Source organism: Seriola dumerili, unplaced genomic scaffold (genome assembly GCF_002260705.1).
Source record: "Seriola dumerili isolate Sdu_G_001 unplaced genomic scaffold, Sdu_1.0 BDQW01000226.1, whole genome shotgun sequence".
Lineage (NCBI taxonomy): Eukaryota > Metazoa > Chordata > Actinopteri > Carangiformes > Carangidae > Seriola > Seriola dumerili.
Window position 1 is genome coordinate 2,390,268 of NW_019174481.1, and position 24,522 is coordinate 2,414,789.

Here is a 24,522-nt window from a genome sequence, read left to right on the forward strand (position 1 = left end):
AGTCTGATCAGATGAGTCCAAAATTGAACTCTTTGGATGTCATAGCATACACCATGTTTGGGGGAGAAATGGCACTGCACATCACCCCAAAAACACTATACCGACAGTGAAGTTTGGAGGTGGGAACATCATGGTGTGGGGCTGTGAAATTTACTGTTTCAGTGGATTGATGTAATTTTGGACAATAAAGTTTATTGTTCAACTGTAAAATATCCTGTTTTTATTACATATCTTTTTCACAAGTGTATAAATACATATACGATTTTTTTTACTCCCTAATATCGGTATCGGCCCCAAAAATACAATATCCAATATCAGTCGGGCTCTAGTCATAAGTCATAAAGTAGTAAGGCATAAAAAAGTCTAGTATTAAGGTTGTGCCGATGGACGATGATATCGGTGATCGATGATCATCAGAACGATCGCCGATTGCTCATGTCTTCGCAAATGTCAAGGTGATATTTGACTTGTTTTACCATTAATATGGTAACGTATTATTTGTAGTATTAAATTAATACTAATTTAATTTGCCTGTCACAGTTTAACGTATATAAACCGATGCTTCCACACATGAGCGCACACATGTGACACTCCGATCAGCTGATTGTAATGAAGCCGCTTGTTGTTGAGGAGCTGTTGTGATTTAAGAGCGAGATAAATATTCACTTGAATAAGGCCTGGGATCCTCTAAGTAAAGCCTTTCAAGCAATTATTGACACTTTTGGTTTCACCCAGTTTGAGGCTGAACCAACTCACTGCAATGGCAACACTCTAGACTTGATCCTATCCCGTGGAATTGAGGTATCTAGTCTGACTGTCTCTCTCGTCACTTCTGCAATCTCTTATCATTTTTTTATCAAGTTTGAAGCAACACCAGCCTGTCCACACATTAATGGCGCAAATGTATTTACCACACTCGAGGCCCTCGCTGCGTTCACTGTAGCAATTGACTCCATCGAAATTTGTACTACTAAATTAAACACAGCTCTGTCTAGCCTCTTGGACTCCGTTGCACCACTAAAACCAGACGGTTAAAAGAGGTCTACACCGTGGTTTACTGAAGAAACACGAGCCCTGAAGCAGGCCTGCAGGAGATTGGAGGGCAAATGGTGCAAATCAAAATCTGAAGCACTGACTTTCAATGGCACAGGTCTGTGTTAAAATACACGTGTGCTCTCTCCATTGCTAGAGCAGGCTACTTCTCTCGGTTAATTAGTAACAATAAACACAATCATAGATTTCTTTTTGATACTGTAGCTAAACTCACTCAGCAGCAGCCACCTCTTAGCTGCTCGCCCTTTACAGCCCATGACTTTCTAGACTTTTTCAGTAATAAAATAGGCGAGATTAGACATAAAATCACCTCTTCTTCTCCAGCTTCTACAGAACCAGCAGAGCATTATATTGAGTCCCTTTTAACTTCTCATTTTAACAAAATTCGAGACCCTGTCTCTTGAAGCACTGTCTAAGATGGTTTTATCTTCTAAACCTACCACCTGTCTGCTGGACCTTCTACCAGCTAAGCTCTCCAAAGACCTCTGGCCAATCTTGGGAACTTCAGTGCTGAACATTATTCATTTATGACTCACTTCTGGCACTGTTCCCAGCAGCTTTAAGACTACTGTGGTTAAGCCTTTACTTAAACACACCTTGATCCAGGATCCTTAAATAATTATCGACCAGGTTTCTGTCTCTTAAAAAGGAAGTTTTTCCTTGCCACTGTCGCCTAGTGCTGGTCTCTGTAAATAATATTATAAAGAGAAGGTCTAGACCTGCTCGATTTGGAAAGTGCCTTGTGATAACTTATGTTGTGAATTGGCGCTGTACGAATAAAAATTGACTTGACTTTTTAAAACACAAACACAATAATACCATAGCTTTGCAATAGACACGTCCGGCTTTTGCATGGCACAAGAACATATCCAAATATGCACATTGTTTTCAACAAATGTATATCAGTGTGACGTTAAAATGTATTGACAATGGACTATTAAACTGCTGGGCAGCAGCTTGTAATAAACCAAATATCTTACCTTGAGCTGCAGACAATGTGCTCCAGTAGTGACAATGACCCAAAGGTGGCCTTGGCCTTGGGTTTGGATGTCCAATGAGTTCAAATGTCAGTGTGGACATGCATCAAGGGGAGGCGAGTCAGTCTCTCCTGGGTCATGGTGTTGTAGCCATGTTTTCTCGGATGAGGCCACAGAGATGTGCAGGCCCATACCAGTGTAGTGTGGTGTCACCCCTGAAGGCGATTCCCTTGCTTCCCAGGAATCTGATGGATCTGAACAGTAGTTCCCCAACGTGTCGTACACTTCCCTGCTGTTTGGCAGCAGCAGCATCAGACAAGAGGACGTTAATCGGCACATCACTTAAAGTCAAATGCCTTTGTATTGTGTCGGTGTGCAACTTAGATCTCTCGTGCTCTTTGGATTTTTGAATTACTTTACGGCAGTTTGAAAAGCCACCCTTCAGGAAGGGGTTGTCAGTCCTAAAACTGTCTTCATCAATCAGGTTTTTTTCCACTGTGTTCATACAAGCAAAACACACAACCTGATCACTCTCCGCCACCTCATGAAGCCACTTCAATTTAGCAAACCAAGTTGGTGTAAATGCGCGGCCGGAAGTTTCTTTCCCCAAAACGTGTGGCAGGAAAACTGAAGTTGGGTGGCTCCTCAAATGCCGCCAAGTCAGTCCTAGCCTGACTCCTGGTAGCAGCAGGCCCCTTAGTGGTGGCGGTGCTCGGGTTGATAGTCCTCTCGGTGCTGTCGGCCACGGTCTCCTCTCGGACACTAAAGTAAAACCAAACGAAGGCGACGGAGTGCTGGTCGAGCTGCTGTCCTGAGCAGGCTGGACTTCAGCTGGACTCCCTTTAGCTGGTGGTTTGCCAAAAAAATAATGCGTTGTTGCGCCATTGTGATTTAATCGTTACACTGGGCTAGCTGTCGATGCTACAGCAGCAGCGGCACATTTCGGAATCCTACCGTAGTGCTCACGTGACCCGCCCTACTCTGCCTCTGATTGGCTCGTGATCGTTGCCTTTGTTGGTTGGATCGATTGAGGAGTGAGGATGGTGAGAATGGCCCAATCCCAAACCCTGAACCCTCATAGACTTAATTGACATCACCTGGTGAGTGATTGAGTGCCAGAGGCTGCAAGGGCTCAAAATGGTATAAAGAGGAACGGGACAGCACTTATATTACCTTACTTTGATTATGCCAAAACTATCGCATCCAGTTGTGGGTTTGGGACTTTTGATTATACATTTCCCCCTCCCCTCGCTCCCTGTTTGTAAACAAAAAATAATGTAAGATCAGATCTGATCCAATTTGAATATTTTGAATTCATCAGGACAAATAACTCACAGTTCTGGCTCTGAATCACGGTGATCTCTGTGTGTATACTGTCATATACTGTCTTTTTTCTTGTAATGCTAACATTAGGGTTTATTCCTTTCATGCTTCTTTGTTAACTGGTCCTCTTCTATCTTATTATTTCTTGCTGTTTTATAGCCATCGTTTACGCTTCCAGGTGTCCCCTAATAACCACGGTAACCCCGTGTTTAATGCCACAACGCTATGAACTTTGGGTAATTCCCTCAGGCAAAGTCTTAAGAATTGCGGACTTACGGAAAGTCTGCATAAAGGGCTCAAAATGTCCGCTAGAGCGCCGTCATGCCCTCGGTGGTTTGACAGTAGGACAGCCCTCACGAACTTGCCGGGAACGCGCCTCCAAGTCTGAGAGTCTGTGAGGTTGGACATCGGGATTGGGAGAGTATTCACTTAGTGAGCTTCCGTCCTTTCAGTCAATCAAATGTTAGCATGCCTAAATCGGTTGTCTTGGAGACATAGCCTCTTACATCGGAATGGTCTAATATGACTTCGCTCCAAACATAGTGCGAACAGATTCACTTAAATATCGGTAGGGACGTGTCCCTGTCAATATTATAATGTAATATTAAAAGATAGATCCATATACACTACCGGTCAAAAGTTTTAGAACACCCTAATTTTTCCAGTTATTTATTGCAATTCAAGTCGTGCAAGTCCAATGAAAAGCTTGAAATGGTACAAAGGTAAGTACTGAACAGCCAGAGGTTAAAAAAAAAGGTTTGGTTACCCAAAACTGAAAAATAATGTACATTTCAGAATTATACAAAAAGGCCTTTTTCAGGGAACACGAAGTGGGTTAACAATTCTGCAGCAATGAAGGTTGAATCAGCCTTGAAAGCTGGTGCTACTAATTCCTACAGATGTTCCAACTTTTCTTGACTACATACAACCCCCTCTGTCTGCATAAAAGCAGTGTTGGAACACACTGTGGTACCAGACCCTCATGAGCATCAGGTGAACAGTATTGTACTGCAGAAAGTAGTGTGTTGCTACAAAAATGGCGAGAAAAAGGCAATTAACAATGGAAGAGAGACAGACCATCATAACACTTAAAAATGTAGGTCTTTCCTACATGGAAATTGCAAAGAAAGTCAAGGTGTCAGTGAGTACAGTTTTCTTCACCATCAAAAGGCACTCAGAAACTGGGGGAAACTCTGACAGGAAGTGGTCTGGCAGACCCAAAGCCACAACTGAATCAGAGAACAAGTTTCTGAGAGTTAACAGCTTGCGTGAAGGCGGCTCACAGGACAACAGATTCAAGCACAGCTTAATAGTGGTCGTAGTAAGCAAGTCTCAGTTTCAACTGTGAAGAGAAGACTTCGAGCTGCAGGTTTGACAGGACGAGTTGCAGCAAGAAAGCCATTGCTAAGATGTCAGAATAAGACAAAGAGGCTCTCCTGGGCCACGAAACGCTGCCATTGGACTACTGAAGACTGGAAGAAGGTATTATGGACTGATGAATCAAAATTTCAAATCTTCGGTTCATCACGCAGGATGTTTGTACGCCGTCGAGTAGGCGAGAGGATGGTTCCACAGTGTGTGACATCAACTGTCAAACATGGAGGAGGATGTGTGATGGTCTGGGGCTGTTTTGCTGGATCCAGGGTCGGTGACTTGTACAGAGTGAGCGGCACCCTGAACTAATACGGCTACCACAGCATTCTGCAGCGCCATGCAATACCCTCTGGTATGCGCCTAGTTGGTCAGAGGTTCATCCTACAGCAAGATAATGACCCAAAACACAAGTCCAAGCTATGCCAAAACTACCTCAGGAAAAAAGGACAAGATGGTAAGCTTGAAAACATGGAGTGGCCAGCACAGTCTCCAGACTTAAACCCCATCGAGCTGGTTTGGGATGAACTGGACAGAAGAGTGAAAGCCAAGCAACCTACAAGTGCCACACATTTATGGGAACTTCTGAAACAGACTTGGGGAGAACTTTCTGAAGAATATTTGATTTCTATTGTAGAAAGAATGCCACGAGTGTGTTCAGCTGTTATATCTGCCAAAGGTGGCTACTTGATGAGTCAAAAGTTTAGAATACATTTTGGTCTATAAATTGATTATTTTTTCAACTCAAATTGCTTATTTGTTCTATTCTTTCATTTCAGAGTGCAATGACACAATGAACTGAATAATTTTCAGTAAAAAACTGGAAAAAGTGTGGTGTTCTAAAACTTTTGACCGGTAGTGTATGTCAATAACTGCTGTAATAATTCCTCCTGTCCATGCTGGCAGTGGTCCAAGGTCCATGGAAGCACAAACAAGAAATTTCAATCCTAAAACATGTCTTACATGTCTAAAACTTACAAATAACCAGTTAATCTGACTAATTATCTATCTACAATTTTTATGCAGAAAGGTATCTCATCTAATACATTGAAGTTGCAATGAAAACATGCAAATTTCTTACAGATCTGAGGTCTGATGTTCATGTCATTTATGCAAAAGACAGTAATCCTCTCATGGAACCAAGTTCTGCATTTGTAACAATGAAACAATGTAACATTTGTGCATTTTTGTTTTTCTGAGTAAGTGTGCATATAGGCTCACGCATACCTCTTTTTTACACTTTCCCTGAAAAAAAAATCCCATAATGCATTAGTCATGTGTATAGTAGGACCTGACTGTCTTGTACTGTACTCTTCTACATCTGTGACCTCCTGACAAACATTTTTTTCTAATCAGGCCACCCAGTACATTTTTAGACATCCATCTACTGTCAATTGCTGTACACTCTGAGGTGAACTTCTGAGCAGCTGCTTTATTAAATGAGGTTTGACAGTTTGGAGGCTGCGTGTTCGTATCAGTCTGAATAGAGAATAAGTGCAGACGAACTGCATATACATTTTCTGATGCAAACCAATTATCTCAGTCAATTTGTAGTGGGAACCCACTGTTATAAGAAAAAAATAGCATTTGTTAGGGTAATAAAATAACAAGGCAAATGAGAATATATTCCAGTATAATCATATTTGCTGTGTTTATTTTATTTTTTTTAAATTCACACACGCATAACGACTTCACAGTTTCATTACACGCACAATGGAAAATATATAGGCACATTAGGGCATGCAGATGCATTACCTCTTTTGACACATTAAGTTCAAAATAAGAGGACAGGCTTTTCAAATTGCTGTCACACCTAAGTCAAATTATGTCTGTGGTGTGATTCTTGTAAAGCCTCACAATGAACCAGATGCAGCAGCAGAAGTGGTCGAAAATGCCACATCAGAACACCCACAGAGTCTTTCCATTGGTGCACAGCAGGTAGCCAGCACATACAGCGTAATAGGCCGATGTAAAAATATGATGAGTATATTGCTATGCTAGCTGCTGAGACTGTAGAGGTTGAATGTGAATGTTACCAAGCTAACATTCACACAGTGATAATGCGAATATGTTGATAATCAGCAGGTATAATGTTTACTATATTCACCATGTTAGTTTAGCATATTAGCATGCTCACATTTGGTAAGTATAACTGATGCTGATGCTAATGGGAATGTCATTAGTTTTAGTTTTTGGTCATAAAAAAGTAATCAGAATCTGATACCGAGTCTGGTTCATTGCCAAGTAGGTTTTCAACATACAAGGAATTTGCTTTGGTGTTTTGGTTCATAACAATAAACATAGTGAGAAAAGAAATATAAGCAAAGATGAAACAAACAAGTTTGACCTGATGATGGCTCTTCATTAAAAAATTGAGGGATCATCAGAGTTCTTACAGTTCATCCTGTGGGGAACATTAATGTCTGTACCAAACATCATGGCATATCTACTATTTTCTATGTGGGATAATTACTTTAAGATTTCATGGTTCTTTCTTAAGAGATAAAAGTAAATACATGAACCCTCTTTATCTCAGAGCTTTCTCCAGCAGACTCACTCAGTAATAATTATTAGGAAATTACTGGACTGATGCTGTGAACAATGTAACACACGTTTCTTTAGACTGGTTTTTCACAGTAATATGTTCATGCAGTATTGTATACAGACGGGTGACAAAATTAAAGGAAAAACATGAAAAATTAGTGGAGAAACAGGATGACAATACCCCCATCCACAGGCCACTGAGGGGTCACTGAGTGGTTTGATGAGAATGAAAATGATGTGAATCATATGCTATGGCCCTCACAGTCACCAGATCTCAACCTAGTTTAACACTTATGGGAGGTGTTAGACAGCGCGCTCTGCCACCATCATCAAAACAATAAATGAGGGAATATCTTTTGGAAGAATGGTGTTCATCTTTCCAGTAGAATCCAACACTTGTAGAATCAGTGACAAGGAGCACTGAAGCTGTTCTGGTGGATCATGGTGTCTGAACACCTTACTCTCTTTGTGTTGGTTTTTCCTTTTTTCATGCATCTGTCTTCTCTGATGGTTGACACAATGGATGTGGTGTGTAACCTTCTCTGGCAGAATGAAAGGATGCCTCAACACGAAACGCTAGATTCAAATGAGTGAAACAGGAAGCTTTGTGTATCTGCTTCCTGGCAACATAATTATGGCAAAGATATTCAAATGTTGATATCAAACCAAAGATCTTGCACTCAAAGATCAAAAAAATAAACAGGACAAAGAAAGCACTGGTACACTGAGGTGGTTACTTACAGCATCACAAGCATCATTTTCTGGATGATTTGAAAAAATAAAAGTGCTTGTCGGACAAAGATTGAGACAGAAAAGAGGGACATCTTTCTGTCCTTCAAGCTTTTGTCAGTAACACAGAGCACCAACATTAGGTCCAGGTGGCAGGCCTTCCTCTCTTTATTTCCTATAGTGGGCTCCAAAAGTCTGAGACACTGCACTTTCCCAGAATGGGAAGAAACTACGTCTCAACTCATTAACTCAACTCATTAATTCATTCAACTCATCACTTCAGTCCAGGAAGCCTCCAGTTAGAACAATGTCTGTTGATGAGTCCTGAACTGGTCTCAAAATCAAAAATACACAAAGTAACTGGAAATGAACAAAGCATATTCACATGAAGTTAATTGGAGTTCACCATGTGATGTTTTACAGCGCACCTATGGAGTGAGACCACTCCTACATTGAAAAGGGAGGAGGGGGGAGGGAGCGAGAGGCAACTAGCTCATTATCAAGCAGTTTCTGAGTCTATACCGTGACTGCGGAGTGACTCCCCAACACCTTCACAGGTATTCCTCCTCCTCCTGCTCCTCCTCCTCCACCACCGCCACCGCCAAGCGAGTTTGACTGTGTTAACTGAGGAGTGATGGCTGCGTTTGACGGGCGCTTCACTTCCTGTCATCTGAAGGAAGAGTAAAGTAGAAGCAGAGGAGAGGACCAGTGTGGGACAGACGAGGACTCCGTGACGATCGGAGACTGTTGCTCCGTCTGTGTTGGATTCACACCAAGATCTTTTATTTTGCCGGTGAGTGCTGGAGTGATCAGTGGAGTTGTGGCGTGCTCTTCCCTCCCTCGCAACCCCCTCTCTGTGTGTTTCTAATCTATTTATAAAAATGGTGACTTTTGAAATATGTTAGTGGGGTGATTCACTTTCACACGGCGCTTGTTTTAGATGCAGCTTAGTCAGAAGAGGGAGGCTCAACACTTGTGTTTGTGCTCCAGTACGGGGTCATCTTGGTTTTGGACTGGTACTACAAGAATGACAGCAGCACAACCTGTTTGCTACTTGACAGCGAAAACACCTTCAGTAAATAATGTAACCGCATTTAACTCTTAAACATTTAACAAGGGACCATTCTGACCTGCAGCCATTACACGACCACAAACTTAGCCTACAAGAAAATAACAACTGTCTGACGAAACGTGTATTAAAAAAAAGATTAAAGATCAGTAGCAGTAGTTCAGACTGATGAACAACATCCCATTCTGGGAATAGCTGCTATCCGTTAAGCACAGTCACATTGTTGGCAGATGACACCAGGCACCTGTAACATAAGCCCTGTCTCTATGGACGTCATGATCAGACGATTATCTTTGTTGTCTATTGTGATTTTCCTACTGAGCAAACAAGATAGTCTGGTCTCATATGATGCTCAGCTATCATATGTATGTCAGGAAATTAGCGATTTGATCCTGCAAGATCACTACAATTTCATTTTCATACTGTCATGTGTTTCATATGATGAATATTTGATGAATTATGATGAATTATTCCCATTCAAGTGAATGGTACATTATGTGCCTGAACAGCTGGGCACACAAAAAACGGTTCTCATTGAGCTACAGTGGTAGCTGTTAGATAGTGTTGGTTTTATTTCTGACTCCACTCCAACACAATAGAGATGAATGGAACTTTTGGTACAGATATAAAAAAACAAATAAATCACTATCTAGCAGGTGTGATCACGTATCTCAGTACTGGCCAGTAAGAATAACCCCACCTCGGTCAAATTGCTGACAGGAATAAAAATTTGTAACTGACATGTACTTTATGACAGAGAGACAGGAAATATAGTATGGCGTGCACTACATTACTCAGAATCATTTGTAACTGTAAGTTTTACTGTGATAGAGCTGGAGGCTGATGTGAACCAGAGGTGAGGCAGAGTTTCTCATTATCAGGAAGAGAGAAAAGAAAGCCATTTATGAGCCATTGACCCCATTAGGCGTAGGCCATCCAATGATGTTTAAAAAGCTCTCGGGGTGCGGTGGGAGTCCCAGGCCCCGGGCCCATCATGATCCCCCCTTGGTTTCAGCCCAGGCCCGGGCGGAAGCAGGCTATTCTTGTACAGCATTGTGCTGCAGAGCTATTCTGACGCTGCCCATTGTGTCCGAATGCTTTCCATGACTCTCAGCGATTTCAGTGGGTCTGCACCTTAAACCCCTCCATTATGGACGAGCTTGTATTGCAACATTTGCTGTGTAGGCTTTTGCATTCAGTACCCCCACCTCCCTCCATCACCCCACTCACTGACTCACTTTTGATTTTCCAGCGAACGTTACTACTCTTGCACAGAAACACTGAATGCATGTTGCTGCAGTCACTTTCAAACCACAACAAAAGACTTGCCATTTTCACCATGGTTTCAATTGTGCTGCCATTTTGAAGCACAGTTATATGATCTGAGCACATGCTTTTTCTTTCTGAGAAATATAAGTGCAGCCCTAGTTTACTGTGAGGAACTTGTTCAACTGAATGAATAAATTGTCTGTATTTTTCAGTGACATCCTGATGAGTAGCTTAAGTTGACAGCGGGATGATCTGTTTATGACCATTAAAAAATACTGCACATGAGACCACACATTATAAAAGAATAATACGTGCTTGTACAATTATAGCCCAACATGACAGAAGAGGACAACGCCTACATTTGTCACACTTAAGTTACACATAAGGAAGTAGTGACCAAACAGATACTGAAAACACATGGTATGGTAGAGATCTGACTTCCTGCAGTTAAAAGAAGAAAAAACATTAGTCACTCTTGTATGATTTGTCAAGCTCTGGCACGTTGGTAAATGTGCTCTCTCTTCTCAGATCTCTCAGACAACAGCGTCATGGATGAACGATGAATCTCCACCTGCCGGCTGACCGTGTGAGTGATTATGCTGCAATGGAGGATGTTTCCCAGCGGACCCAGTGACTCCCACCGCCGCCTATGCCTCCTGCTGAATGTGGAAATCCTAGGATGGAAGACCCACCACGTGCTGCTCTGAGGCACTGGAACAACACGCTGAACCTCCACATCCTCAGTCATCTTGTCTCCTCCACACACACTGCCACAACCGGCTGCTTCACCACCATCGCCCACCAGAGAGGGACCACTGCCACGGGGTGACAAGATTCCAGGATGTTTTTGAAATTCCGCCGAGTACGAAGATGCCAGTGTGTGCAGCTGATGACCACCTGCCTGGTTTTGTCAGTGGTGATGGTTTGCTGGGAACAGTTGGACAATAATGTCGTCAGCCACGTCAAGTCCTACTCCTACCGCTACCTGGTCAACCGCTTCATCTACATCAACAAGAGCCTCACCATCCCACGCGAGCAGGCGAGAAGCTTCAGCAACTTCCACTACCTGCTGGACCACCCGGATAAATGTGCCAAACAGGACGTCCTCCTCCTCCTATTTGTTAAGACGTCCCCAGAGAACATTGAAAGGCGAAACGCCATCAGATCCACCTGGGGTAATGAGACTTACATCCACAGCAGCCTGGGCGTGACAGTCAAAGTGGTGTTCGCCTTAGGAGCGCCTCAGACCAAGAAGGAGGAGCCGTCGTGGAGTAAGAGGAGCGGGGTGGGCTTCCAGGAGCATCTCATCCACGAGGACCGTCTCTATGGTGATTTGATCCAACAAGACTTCTTAGACTCCTTCCACAACCTGACCCTGAAGCTGATCCTACAGTTCCACTGGATGCACAGCCGCTGCGCACACGCCCGCTTTCTCATGACCGCTGATGACGACATCTTCGTCCACATGCCCAACCTGGTGAGCTACCTGCAGGACATGAGCAGCAGGGGCGTCACACACTTCTGGGTTGGTCGAGTGCACAGAGGGGCGCCGCCCATCCGGAGCAAAGACAGCAAGTACTACGTGCCCTTTGAGATGTACCAGTGGTTGTCGTACCCCGACTACACAGCTGGGGCCGGGTACGTCGTCTCCAGCGACGTAGCGGACAAAGTCTATCAAGCCACGCTGACCCTGAACGCCTCTCTTTACATAGATGATGTGTTCATGGGCATCTGCGCCAACGCCATTGGTGTAACCCCACATGAGCACGTCTATTTCTCAGGGGAGGGCAAAGCACCCTACCACCTGTGTATCTATGACCAGATGATGACCTCACATGGTCACGTGGAGGATATCTATGACCTCTGGAAGGCGGCGACGGACCCGCAGGTGAAACAGTGGACCTCTGGACTCATGGGCAGGCTCTACTGTACGGCTGTGAAGATGACTCTGCTTTGTAAACCTTACTATTTCAACACATACCCCTGCAAAGCAGCCTTTTTGTAGTATTATTCAGGTTTGAGTGTGTGTCAGTGTGTGACAGAGAGAGAAAGTGTATGTCATACTGTGATCATAATGAAATGAGGATCATTGCTGCGAATATTACCTCAGTCCTTTTAACTGGACACCCATGTCTGTCAAAAGACTGGAGAATGTGTTCTGTGTTGCAAGAGGCAAAGAGATCACATGAAGTATCTCTGTTACTGTTAGCATGACATCACAAAGACAAAAAGGTAAAGAAGTCTGGGTTTCTAAATGATGGCACGAAAAAATAGACAACACATTTGGGTGATGTTAGTCAATGTGTTTAAAAAAAAAAAAAAAAAAAAAAAAAAACAGGCCAGTGTTTGATCTAAAAATGTCTCTGTGTCATGATGTGCAAGATTCCTCAGTGAAGTAGGGTAGACGTGCAACTGCAAAGACTTAACAAACATCTCCTGTGCAGTAATGATGAGCAACAAAGTGTGGGCTCGAAATTGAGAATTTTGTTACAAGATTTTTTTTTTGTGATTACATTTGAGAAGAATGTTTTTTAATGAAATAAAATCTACACTTTGTTGTTAGTTTTCAAATATTTTCAAAGTACTTTATTATAACTAGTAGTAGTAGTAGTAGTAATAGCGATAGTGATCAATCATGTCAGTTTGTTGGCCAGGGAACATGAGCTCAGGAAACATCTATAGTATTAGGATATACTGGAAAAGTTGAAGGTTTCACTGACAGCTTATTACGTATTATGACCCAGATATATAAGGCACTTTTGTCACTGAAGTTAATTCTATCAACAGTTTTAGAAAATAGTCAAACATGCAGGCAACAAAATGATGTGAAAAACATCAAGTTCTCCCACAGTTGTGTTGATTTGTGCTTGGACGGCACATTTCCATTCTGTTTCTAAGAGTACATGTCTTTATGGATTACACGTGACAGCCGTTGTCCTAGTGGTATTTGTGCTCAGTAGAGTGGGAAAGATTATTTTTCCCCCTTCCCTTTCTGTAAAGAGTTTGTTCCCACGTACCAAAGGAGCATTACCCACAGAAACAAGCAGAGAAGAGGCCTGAAAGTTCTGTAAAGATTTCCCTTAAAGGAAAAGTTTAAATTAAGGGGAAATTGTGTATTTTCTTGCTGAGGATCAATACCAGTCTGACTATCATAAAAAGCTTTTCCAAAATGTCATTAAATTTCTAAAAGGTCAAGATCAATCTACTATTTTTGTGTAAAAGTTGTAATTAAAAGTGTTTGTTGAAGTTAAATAGAGCATCACATGACCAATATGTATTTTTAAAAAACCTATCATAGATATGTAGTGCTCACTGAGAGCTATAAAACACCTGCTAAAACAGATATTGTTGGTCTTTAACCACACTCAGTTCTGGCGGGAAGCCTTTTAACACTCTGCAGCAGTGAGTGAAAGTCACTTGTGGGACATGCATAGAGACCAATGTTCTGAAACTGTTTGGTTTTAACACACCAGTTAATACGGAAATCAACTTTGCACATCCTTCCCATAGCAACAGATTCCTGAGCAGCAGAGCCGCTGTAGCTGCTACACAAGGCTCATTAGAGTGGAAGTGCAAACATCTTGCCTGAAAGCACCCCACAGTTTACTACCCAAACACCTATTTATAAATGCATATTTATAAGTGCAAGAATGGACTTATGATTGAGCATGCATAAAGCTCACTATGGTTTGGTTTTAGGTGCTCTCCATCTGACATGTGATATGCGGAGCCAAAAATAACCCCCGGCATCGGCCAAAAAGTCATCAGTGTCCTAAGAGTGTCTGATCCACAGAGGCATCTGACACACTGCTAACAGTGATGGCTGAGGCTGGCCCTGTGTCACTGTTCAACAGACATGAGATCAATGCCGTAAACCTTCACAAACAAAATTGATGGTAATTTTTCAGTTGTACGACTGATTAAAACAGAGCCAGGAGAAATCCCCTGTCCTGACTTATCAATTCAGAGCTACAGTAAAATAGACGTTTTGATTTTCACAGTCACACATCACTGAAGGTGTGTGATTATGTAGTTATTTATCCGTTGTATTATTCTCAGTAAAAACATTTTTTGGAATTACTTCTTGTGTTTATCTGCAGTGTTCATGCCCTACAGCGTGTTGTACATCCTCTGCTGCAGGTGTAGCCAGGTTCCCTCATTGAGAACATTGAATGTTTCACCAAATCTCATCTCACTGAATACCCGCCTTGTAATATTAAAAGATGGGAATGGGTGCATGAGTAAACACATCAGTGTTTGCCTGTTTAAGGTCATGAAAATCTCCACTCGCTTTGAATTGTCTATATGTTTATTTACTGCACCTCACCCTCAAATGTGATGTTGCCCGGATTAGCTGTTCTCCAAACAGCTGCTCTGTTTCCATGGCAACACATAAAGAAGAATAATTCACACAAAGGATTTAGACAGACCTAAAATCACAACCAGATGCCTACATCTGGTAGATACTGCAGAAAGTGAGTGGATTTTGAAACTGCCTGTGGGCTGATTTTAAGATATTCATTCAAATACGATGAATATGCAGTTATATCAATTTAAATGAGAAACTCTGCTGATATCGTGTAAAATATTTGAACTGTTTAGCCTAATTTCCCTTGAAGACAGAAACCGGTCTGTTATTTTTAGATTTACTCAAGCGATGGTGACTGAATCAGCCCATGAGGATTCAGTCGCTGACTTAAGTCATCAGGAGCTCGTCAATGAAGCTCATCTTTAGTCACTTCCCATGAGGTGGTTTGGCAAAATAATTGAGTTGACAAAGTTGGTGTGCTAAATATCATTCCAGACTGTCCTGGTCAATGTACAAGTTAGGCCCCACGGGCAAGCGATAACTATAGCTTATTTAAAAATACCTACCTTGGAATTATAATCGGCTCATCTCTTCAGAACCTGGTAAAAGGTGACCTTAGGTCGGCTATAACAAGCGTCACACAAGATTGACACATGGGGAAATTTGTCTGGTTTGAGAGAATAAGGCAAGTTTATTTATATGGCACATTTCATACATACTTTACAAAAAAATAAAATAGATAAAAAAAGAACAGAGCATAGGAAAAAGATTAAGTATAAATGCGTAGAAGGTATAAAAGCAATAGAATACATACAAAGTCATTGTGTGTTTATGAGTCGGACTTTAATCTTTAGCAGCAACTGAAAACAGAGGTGAATGTTAAAGTATTTAGCCTGTTTTTAAAAGCAGCCAGAGTTGGGGCACATCTATGGTCTGGAAATTTATTCCAGCTATGTGTAGCATGATTAGTGAATGCAGCTTCACCTTGTGTGAAGCAGCGGGAACATTATACCAACTCTACTGATGAGCTAGGAGGGTTCATACTGTGGAAGCAAGTCAGAGATATACTTAGGCCTTAATGAACCATTAAGTGATTTGTAGACAAGTAAATAGTATTTTGAAGTTAATTGCTTTAGACACTGGTAGCCAGTGCAGAGATGATGCTGAGAACCGGTTCAATATGTTCAGCAGCTGCAGTCTGAATGAGTTGTAGCTGCCTCAGTGCTTTTTTGAGATTTTTTAGTCTAACCTGCTGGAAATTAAAGCATGGATTAGTTTTTCTAGATTTTGTTTAGACATGTGTCCTCTAATTCTTGCTACATTTTTAAAAAGATAATAGGCCAATTTTGTAATAGTCTTGATGTGGAAGTTGAAATTTAAATCAGTCAATTATAACACCAAGATTTCTGACTTGATTTTTTGGCTTCAAAAAAGAGAAAGAAGATGTGCAACAGTTTATGCACAATACGGCCTAGTGAAAGCATACAGACGTTAAATAGGAGAGGTCCCAGAATTGAAACTTGAGGTACTCCACATGTCAAGCTAGCTTGGTCATGAAGTTGCCAATAGAAGCAAAATAGTCCCTGTTTTGCAGATATGACCTGAACCAATCGAAGTGTCTAGTAGTATTGAACAGTGTCAAAAGCAGCACCAAGATCCAGTAACACGAGGACTGAAATTTTGCCTGAATCAGGGTTCATGCATACGTCATTTAGGGCCTTAATCAGAACAGTTTCAGTGCTGTGATGGGGTCAATAATCTAATTTGAATTTGTCTAAAAGACCATTTACAGTTAAATGTGTTAAGTTGTTGGGAGACACCCTTTTCAGCTAATTTACTTATGAAATGTAGATTTGATATAGGTTTATATTTGCTAATTAGAGAGGCATCCAGGCTACCCTTTTTTAGTAGCTGTTAAATTTTGGAAATGCCTGATAGGAGGGAGCTGTTAACTATGTGCAGTAAGTCTGTTGCCAAGCAGCTAGAAACATTACTTTGTTGGGAGGGTGTCAAGGCAACATGTTGATAAAGATGTTGTACAGCTCCTCTAAAGTGTAGTCAATGGCATTTAAAATTTCCTGATTCAAATATGAAGCTTGAAAATAGAAATAGGTTCCAGTGACTTAAAGGAATAGTTTGACATTTTGGAAATATACTTGCTGTCTGTTAGATTAGAAGATTGATATCACACTCAACTCTGTATGCCAAAAAGTAAAACCATAGCCGGAAGACAGTTTTCTTAGATTGGAAAGGGGAACTATGATTCTGCCCTAATCTACACTTAAACTTTATCTTGTTAATGTCAAACAAACAAGTGGCTTGTTTCACAATCATCTAAAATTCACAGAAAATAGGAGAAAGAGGTTGAACTGGTTTACATATCGGAGAGCATATCAGATTTCCTTCCATCATGTCAGGACTTGTGGTGTTTGGACACTGTTTGTACCAGCTGGCTAAATATTATGAGAACAATGAAGAATACATCAAATGGCAAACTGAAAAAGAACATTGTATAGAAGATACAGGAATCAGTTGTACAGAAAACATTCACTATTCTTACCTGCAAAACTGATTATGACACAATTTAAAACACTACACAAGCAACATTATTCACTTTTATTGAGAGGTCAGTTGGGCCCTTAATGTATTAAATGTAAGGGATTATTACATATGCCCAAGGATACAGACATTTTGAAGAAAAGTGACAGCTGACATTTTTATTTTAAGTGGAAAGCAGTGGTTCTTTATAGTGTATGTATGTCTCTATGGTGCAGGCACAAACCAGCAGACAAGCATTCAGAGTACAAATACAGTTTTATGTTTTCCAGTACAGAAGCTCTTTACCCACATGAATGTCACAGACCTGAAGGTTAAACCTCTAATTGAGACACTATGACATTTCCAAGTCAATGATTTATCAGTTTATAGCTTAAAATACTTAAAATGTGCTGCATGAGGACATGACTGTTTAACCACATACCACTTTACAATCTCACCGCCATCAGGGTGAGGTGAAACAATATTACAGCAATGCATCCTGATCATTTTGCAAAAAAATGATAAACATCTTGCTTCTACAGCTTCATCCTTCAGACACTTACTGGTAGTGTAACTGGAAAGTATCATAACTTAAGTTTCTTAGATGTTAGTCGCAACAAAAAATATTTTGGGAGTGCCTTAAAAATGTCATGTCATAATAGGGTCATGAGATGTATTCAAATTCAGTTTTTGTTTTTAATTTGCTATCCCCCTGTCATCTGTGTTAAATATTTCATAGGACAGATTGTACTGATTGCTTGTTAGGTAATCCACCTCCTCAGCACCAACAAGATAATAATCAAATTCAACCAATTTTGATTACTGTAGCAAAAAATGAATCCACTCATAAGCTGAAGGCAGATGAGGTCTGAGTATATTTTGCCAAGGCTGATAATAATGAAGTAAATAATGGTGTGCTGAAACCTGCAGGGTAAAGAGGATCGACTTTTTCTAGATCATGACTGGAAAGTGTTGCTGAGGTTAAATATAAAAAATGTGCCCTGCCAAAAGGCCTGCATGACCTCTCTCCCTAAGCACATCTAAGGGCAGCTGTAGCATAAGCTATATTCTACTGTCTGTATCAGACTTCTGTGCAGTACGCAAGGTTCTGTTTGACGTTTAGCTTTTCAATTGAGCTAAAGTTGCCTCTTGTCACATTAGTGGTTAATTAATATTTTATACATGTATATATTGTTATTCAAAGTTTTTTAGTGTAAGGTTAAAACAATTAAGCATGCACTCTTACATGCTCATTTTAAGTTAATTCATTAAACAAATTAAAAATCAGATATTAAGCTTGATGCCTGAAGAAAGCAACTCCCTTTCACTCAACACAGCATTTCCCGTGTTCAATTTGTATATAAATATTGATAAGTGGGAGCTTAGAAGATAATGCTGAACAGACAAAACTGTTAAGTTGTATAAAGGTCTCACGTGCATGACTGCAATTATGGAAGACTGGTGCATTGAGATGTGTTGTTGACTTAAACATTACAGCTATAGGGCCATATATATATATATATATATATATATATATATTTACATACACATACGCCATTATTCCTAGATCAGGTCTTACTGTTGGCTTGCCAGTAGGTGGTGCTGGTAACTAGTCTTCCTCAACTGTGCCCACAGATTCTCCCTGCCTCATGCTTCAACTCTGCCATGTTAAGTGTGTAGGTGGCTTTTCAGTTCCAGCATTTACTTAAAGATTGTGTCCATCAACAGCAGGTTCACTCAATGTTTGGCCCCTAGTGCTATATGAAACAGCAGAAAAATTCATCCTTAAGTACAAACTCTAGTGGACACTAGTGTTTCATAACAGACAAAGCAAGTTTACTTACAGCAATTTCAGTTTATTAAGACATTCATACAATTCTGGGGAGGAGGAAATCTGAAAAGTAGTCAAGGGTTGGGAAATAGCAATATACTCTGGAAAGGGTAAAACCACATGTCAGCAAAATATGGCCAACCAGTGAGGAATTCTGATAAAGCAAGTGGGATAAAAAATATGATACATTTAAATTAACACATTCACAAAAGATAACAAAAAGCAAGTGAATCTACAGTATAACATGACAAGTGCCTCTATTAAGCAGGCCCACGATACATCGCACATATGTTAGCATAACATAATTTGCAGACTTTATACAGCACTTATACCTTTTAGTCCACAAGTAAGTTACTAAATGGTGGAGAACATCGAATACACGCATCTTAATTGAACATGGAAAGAAATACCTGATAAGGACCTTAATGTTTACAGACCCCATGGCTTTATAGCTCCAACCAGCCGACTGTCGAGGTTAGAATCTACAACTGTCCGAGAGGGACCACCATAGAAGTCACCTCGCTTTTAACACATACCAAAATTCTGATCCAAGGTTTAGCATTGAGAAGTTTTTTCCCCCTCGAATAATAAGCACAATGCAAGTGGACGATCGCTATCACTGCGTTTAAAAAAAAAAGAAAAAAAAAAAAAAGGAAAAAAACCTCAGGGCTCAAATCAGGTCAGCCACATTCATAGGCATCTCCTCCACAGTTGTATTGTAAAACGTCTCGATGTCCCGAAGAATCCTCTTGTCCTCCTCAGTGACAAAGTTGATAGCAACTCCTTTTCTGCCAAAACGGCCACCACGACCAATTCTGGAGAAGAGTAGAGACATAAGACTCACACGAGACTAAAAAGGGGCACATTTGGTGCATTTATATGATTCCAACTTACCTATGAATGTAGTTCTCTCGGTTTGTAGGAAGGTCATAGTTAATGACCAGGGAAACCTGCTGGACATCGATCCCACGAGCCTGAGAGAAAGAAACAAAGGCATTTCAATTATATTCAAGTCTAAGAGACTGATGGTTTGAACATTGTGCATATGTTAATGTCGCCCATGTATAAGTAACAGATTCCTACATGAGAAGAACCCATTGTGGAGCACGAGCCCTAATCTCCCAAAAGTTTAGACTGCTTGGTCATTTTAGGACTGTTGCAGGATTAAGAACATTTTGGGTTTTAACTTCACAAACTGATTATTTGACATTTCTTATATTGCCCATCAACATCCCATCTCACAACATTGCACCTCGTACTAACCAGAAGATCAGTTGTGATCAGCACTCTGCTTGAGCCAGATCTAAACTCCCTCATAATGACATCACGCTCCTTCTGGTCCATATCACCATGCTGTGAAAAGAATAATTTTAGTAAGGAAAGTTGTACAGCATTAATACCAACAAGCAAATAATGTATTGTTCTAATCTAACAGTTGTATAGAAAAGACCGTACCAGAGCAGAGACTGTGAAGTCTCTAGCATGCATCTTCTCAGTCAACCAGTCAACTTTTCTCCTTGTGTTGAGGAAGATGACAGCCTGGGTGATGGTGAGAGTTTCATACAGATCACACAGGGTGTCCAGCTTCCACTCCTGGAGACATCCAAGAAAAACAAGAGGTTATGCACCATCAACTGCACAAAGTAAACCTGGCAAATCATACTGCAAACCAGCATGGGGGTGGTTATCAAGCAACTATTTAACTCCATATTAAGGAGGAGCAGCTGACAATGTAACACAGGATCTTGAGACAAAGGACACAGGACATTAAGAAAGAGGTCCCTCCAAGCCTCATTTCCAATACTGTGCTTTTATCTCCTTCCCTGGTGTACCCATGCTTACATGGCCACATGAGCCAAACCTGTGAGGCTTGGCTCCTGCAGTTTTAGCAGGGTGCTTTAGAGAGAAGGGAAATCTATAAAGTTCATACAAGTATGAGAATACACCAGAAACTGGAAGCCAGCTAAATCTTTCTGGATAAAGTGTTACTGATAATTAAACCCACCTCTCGCTCCACATTTATGTAGAACTGCTTGATACCCTCAAGGGTAAGCTCTTCTTTCTTCACCAAGATGCGAATGGGGTCTCGCATGAACTTCTTAGTCACCTCCAACACATCTGCTGGCATGGTGGCAGACAGCAGGACCACCTGAACAAATTGCATTACAAGTTACCATAAGAATCAATAGACTATGACCAATTCAAAATGTGGTGCAGTGTTCCAAAAGAATTACATTTAAATGCAGAGCTAATTGTGGCACTGCACCTTGAGAAAGAGGCCAATGAACATTAAGAAAGAGGTTCGACCACATCTCATTTTCAGTATAGTGCACAATAATCTCCTTCCGCGCAATACTCTGCTAGCATCATTGCATAAAACAGATAAAATCTGGATCACACAATTATAGCAGACTTCTGTTAATGCAGAAGGGAACCATATTTAACTGCTGAACTGTCTGTGTTGTGCCCGTATCCAAAAAGATACTTACTTGAATGTTTGTGCTCAATTTCTGGAAGATCTCATAGATCTGGTCTTTGAACCCTCGACTCAACATCTCATCAGCTTCATCCAGAACAAACATCTTGATCCATTTTGGGGCTATGCAAGAAATGCTGGGTTAGAAGTCACAAAATAAACTTAAAATCTTTCCTGGTGAACAGGACCTGTGATACTTACACAGATGTCTCCTGTTAAGCATGTCGTATACACGTCCTGGTGTACCCACCACTATGTGAGGGGCCTCAGCCTGGAGCTTCTGTATTTCGCTACGGAGATTGGTCCCTCCGATGCAGGCATGGCAGGTCGCGCCCATGTAATCACCCAGAGCCAGAATTACCTTCTGGATCTAATCAGGTGAGACAGGAACAAAAACCAAAACACTGGTTCAGGATAGTGTGGTATATATGGCATGGCAGGACATGCAAACTCAAAAGTGTAGAATAACTGTTAAAAGTGATCAGTAAAACAAAAGGATTTCTCCATTTCAAGAGTCAGTCCCGAAAGATGGTATGCCATCATATCACCCAGTTTTCCACAGCAACACAAAACACAACAAATTCGATGAAGCCAGATCACCTTTTAGACCAATGCAGCCATGGACAGAGACTACACCAATCGTAAGAGGATACTTTGTTTCAAATTTTCAGAATTTTGACAAGTTTAAAAAAATGGTACCTTAGCACTTGAATCAGTGTCCTCAATATGCTGCCTAGGTCTGAGACACTGAGGTTATCGTGACCTCAGGAACAGCATACCTGCTGAGCCAGCTCTCTGGTGGGAGCCAACACCAGAGCCTGAGTCTCCTTCTGCTCTATGTCCAGCTGCTGCAAGATAGAGATGGCAAACGTGGCCGTCTTGCCGGTGCCTGACTGGGCTTGGGCAATGACATCATAGCCTGATGGCAAGGGGAAAAAGATTATTATCTGAAATAAAAGATTTGTTCCTACTCAATCCTAACACAGAATGTGATTAATACAAATTCAAAAGTTTGTGTCCAAGAAATGCCATGTCAAATTTGACTGCCTCAATGCAGTTACCACAGAGCATTTCTGATGTTACAACTGAGTTATTGATGAATAAATTCAACAGTTGAGTGATCAGTGAGAAAAAAAATTATCCCCATTAATGGGTAAGTCCCGAAAGATGGTTAAGCATCATTTCACTCAAACAGTAACAAATCAATTTCTGAATACATTTAGTTACTGTACCTTTGATGCAAGGAATGATTGCCCTCTGTTGAATGGCAGATGGTTTTTCAAAACCATACGCATATATTCCCCTGAGAAGAGTCTCCTTCAGGTTCATATCATCAAAGTTGTCCGTAATCTCATTCCAATTGCTCTGGATAAAGAGGAACAATAGCTTATGATTGAAAAGCACATAACCTCAATGATGACCGTTTTACACCATGAAAATGAAATTTATGACGTTTAATCATGTAATTACCTCGATGACACCATCAGGCTCCATCCCATCTGGCCCCCCATGGTCTCTATCTCGTGAGCTGTTAAAGAGAATTAAAATAGGTCAAAATTTCACTTGAAGTCAACTTCAACATCATATACCCATCACAGAGAAGGAAATAAGTCTTGGGGATAAATTACTTGACACACGCAAGTGTAACTAGCTGCCATTCATACCACGTGTCATACCATGAGGGGGCTACTGTCAGACTTGTCAACACTGCCAAGCCGCTCCTAAGGAAAGCCTCCTATTTCTCGTTAATTTCGGGGATTTAAAATGTAAAAGCTACGTCAGATGTGTAGTGAGCGGGTCCACGGTGGTCCGGGTTACGCCCAGGGTATCTCGTTACAGCCCGGGGCTTCGCAGGGCGCACGTGTCAAATTCCACGAGTAGGGCTCAACTACCTGCCCCCCGGAAAATTCCCGGTTATGTAACCTCGCAAAGGTTCCAAACCGACTCACACACCCACTATGGTCTATGTTAACATGCATGTCAAAAGCGATAAAGTCACATCTGTACGCATTCTGCAGGTCTCAACATGGAGCTCTGCTTCTCTCCCCGTTAGCCAATATGTCGGACAGTTGGGCCTGTGCTGCCAACGGTGGCTCCTGCTGCCCGAGAACTAGGCCGAGGTATTGCCTTCCCCGACGGTTCTTTAGATTAACATAACCACCGGCCACGACAGCAATACGTTATTTCAAGAACAAATACTGATTCATAAGTGTTTTACCTTCGCTACTACAAAAATAACTAATATTTAATCCAAATAGCTCCCAACGGCATTTTTGAACCGCGGTGTAGCTGGGCAGCTAACGTCTCAAAGCTAACTCTTAGCAACCAGATCGCCCTGACAGCGGTTGGGGCTTAGCTAGCTAGATAATAACTAATTCGGCAACATACAAATTACACACTAGAGCTGCACGCCTCACTACACCTAAACATCGAGTAATGTTTGAAAAAAAAGGGGCCAAAATGTAAGAGTTTACCTGTTGTAATCAGCAGAATCGCTAGACATGATCCGTCCCCAACTTCAGCATGCGACTGGAAAGATCGCTGATGGCGATGCCAACTGCCTTTATGCAGCCGGACTATTTTCACCGATGAACTCAATGCTCATTTTCGTCGACAGTGTGGTCTCATTTGACTGACTTAATGTTTGGATTGCACTACATTTTATTTACTATCTGATATAGATAAGGGTGCATGCCAATAACCTATAAAAATGTGAAAATTGTTTCAGACTATATTTCTCAGCGGAAGGATATTGCAGTAATGAGTGGTGCTCGGGCTTCTACGGTGTCCCTGACAGGTCAAAACTCGGCCTGACAAGGTTGTGCAACATTTTTGGAGAGAGGGTTCGTATGAGGCCGACACATGTGGAGTTCATTAAATAAAATTAAATGCAATACATTTAGAACAAAATTGACAAGCTGAAAGAACAGATTTAAGTCTCCATCATCATGAAACCACTTTGCTTGGGAGGAAGTTTAGAAGATTTGCAGCAGTGAATGTTGTGTCTGACTTTTTATTTTATTATTATTATTT

The 24,522-nt window shown here is 41.2% G+C and overlaps 2 protein-coding genes across 2 annotated transcripts; one reads left to right on the forward strand and one right to left on the reverse strand.

The window, feature by feature from the left end:
* The first annotated feature begins 8,564 nt into the window (after positions 1-8,564).
* b3gnt5 (UDP-GlcNAc:betaGal beta-1,3-N-acetylglucosaminyltransferase 5) lies at positions 8,565-13,530 on the forward strand. Its single transcript, XM_022754767.1, has 2 exons — positions 8,565-8,790; positions 10,864-13,530. The coding sequence occupies exon 2, from the start codon at positions 11,177-11,179 to the stop codon at positions 12,338-12,340; it is 1,164 nt and encodes a 387-aa protein (XP_022610488.1). The 5' UTR covers positions 8,565-8,790; positions 10,864-11,176; the 3' UTR covers positions 12,341-13,530.
* A 5,466-nt stretch (positions 13,531-18,996) lies between these two features.
* eif4a2 (eukaryotic translation initiation factor 4A2) lies at positions 18,997-24,036 on the reverse strand. Its single transcript, XM_022755376.1, has 11 exons — positions 23,964-24,036; positions 22,960-23,017; positions 22,722-22,854; positions 22,269-22,408; positions 21,691-21,859; positions 21,503-21,612; positions 21,019-21,162; positions 20,469-20,606; positions 20,277-20,366; positions 19,908-19,987; positions 18,997-19,828 (listed from the first exon to the last, which is right to left on the reverse strand). Exons 1-11 carry the CDS (start codon positions 23,990-23,992, stop codon positions 19,684-19,686), a joined length of 1,236 nt encoding a protein of 411 aa, XP_022611097.1. The 5' UTR covers positions 23,993-24,036; the 3' UTR covers positions 18,997-19,683.
* Between the last annotated feature and the right edge of the window lie 486 nt (positions 24,037-24,522).

Excerpts from the sequence above, each read along its gene's own strand:
- eif4a2 (XM_022755376.1), bottom strand. The coding sequence starts at position 23,992 with ATGTCTAGCGATTCTGCTGATTACAACAG. Across the intron at positions 23,018-23,963 it reads GATTCTGCTGATTACAACAG|CTCACGAGATAGAGACCATG; the intron begins GTAAACTCTTAC and ends TCTCTTTAACAG. Across the intron at positions 21,860-22,268 it reads CCAGAGAGCTGGCTCAGCAG|ATCCAGAAGGTAATTCTGGC; the intron begins GTATGCTGTTCC and ends TCACCTGATTAG.
- b3gnt5 (XM_022754767.1), top strand. The coding sequence starts at position 11,177 with ATGTTTTTGAAATTCCGCCGAGTACGAAGATGCCAGTGTGTGCAGCTG.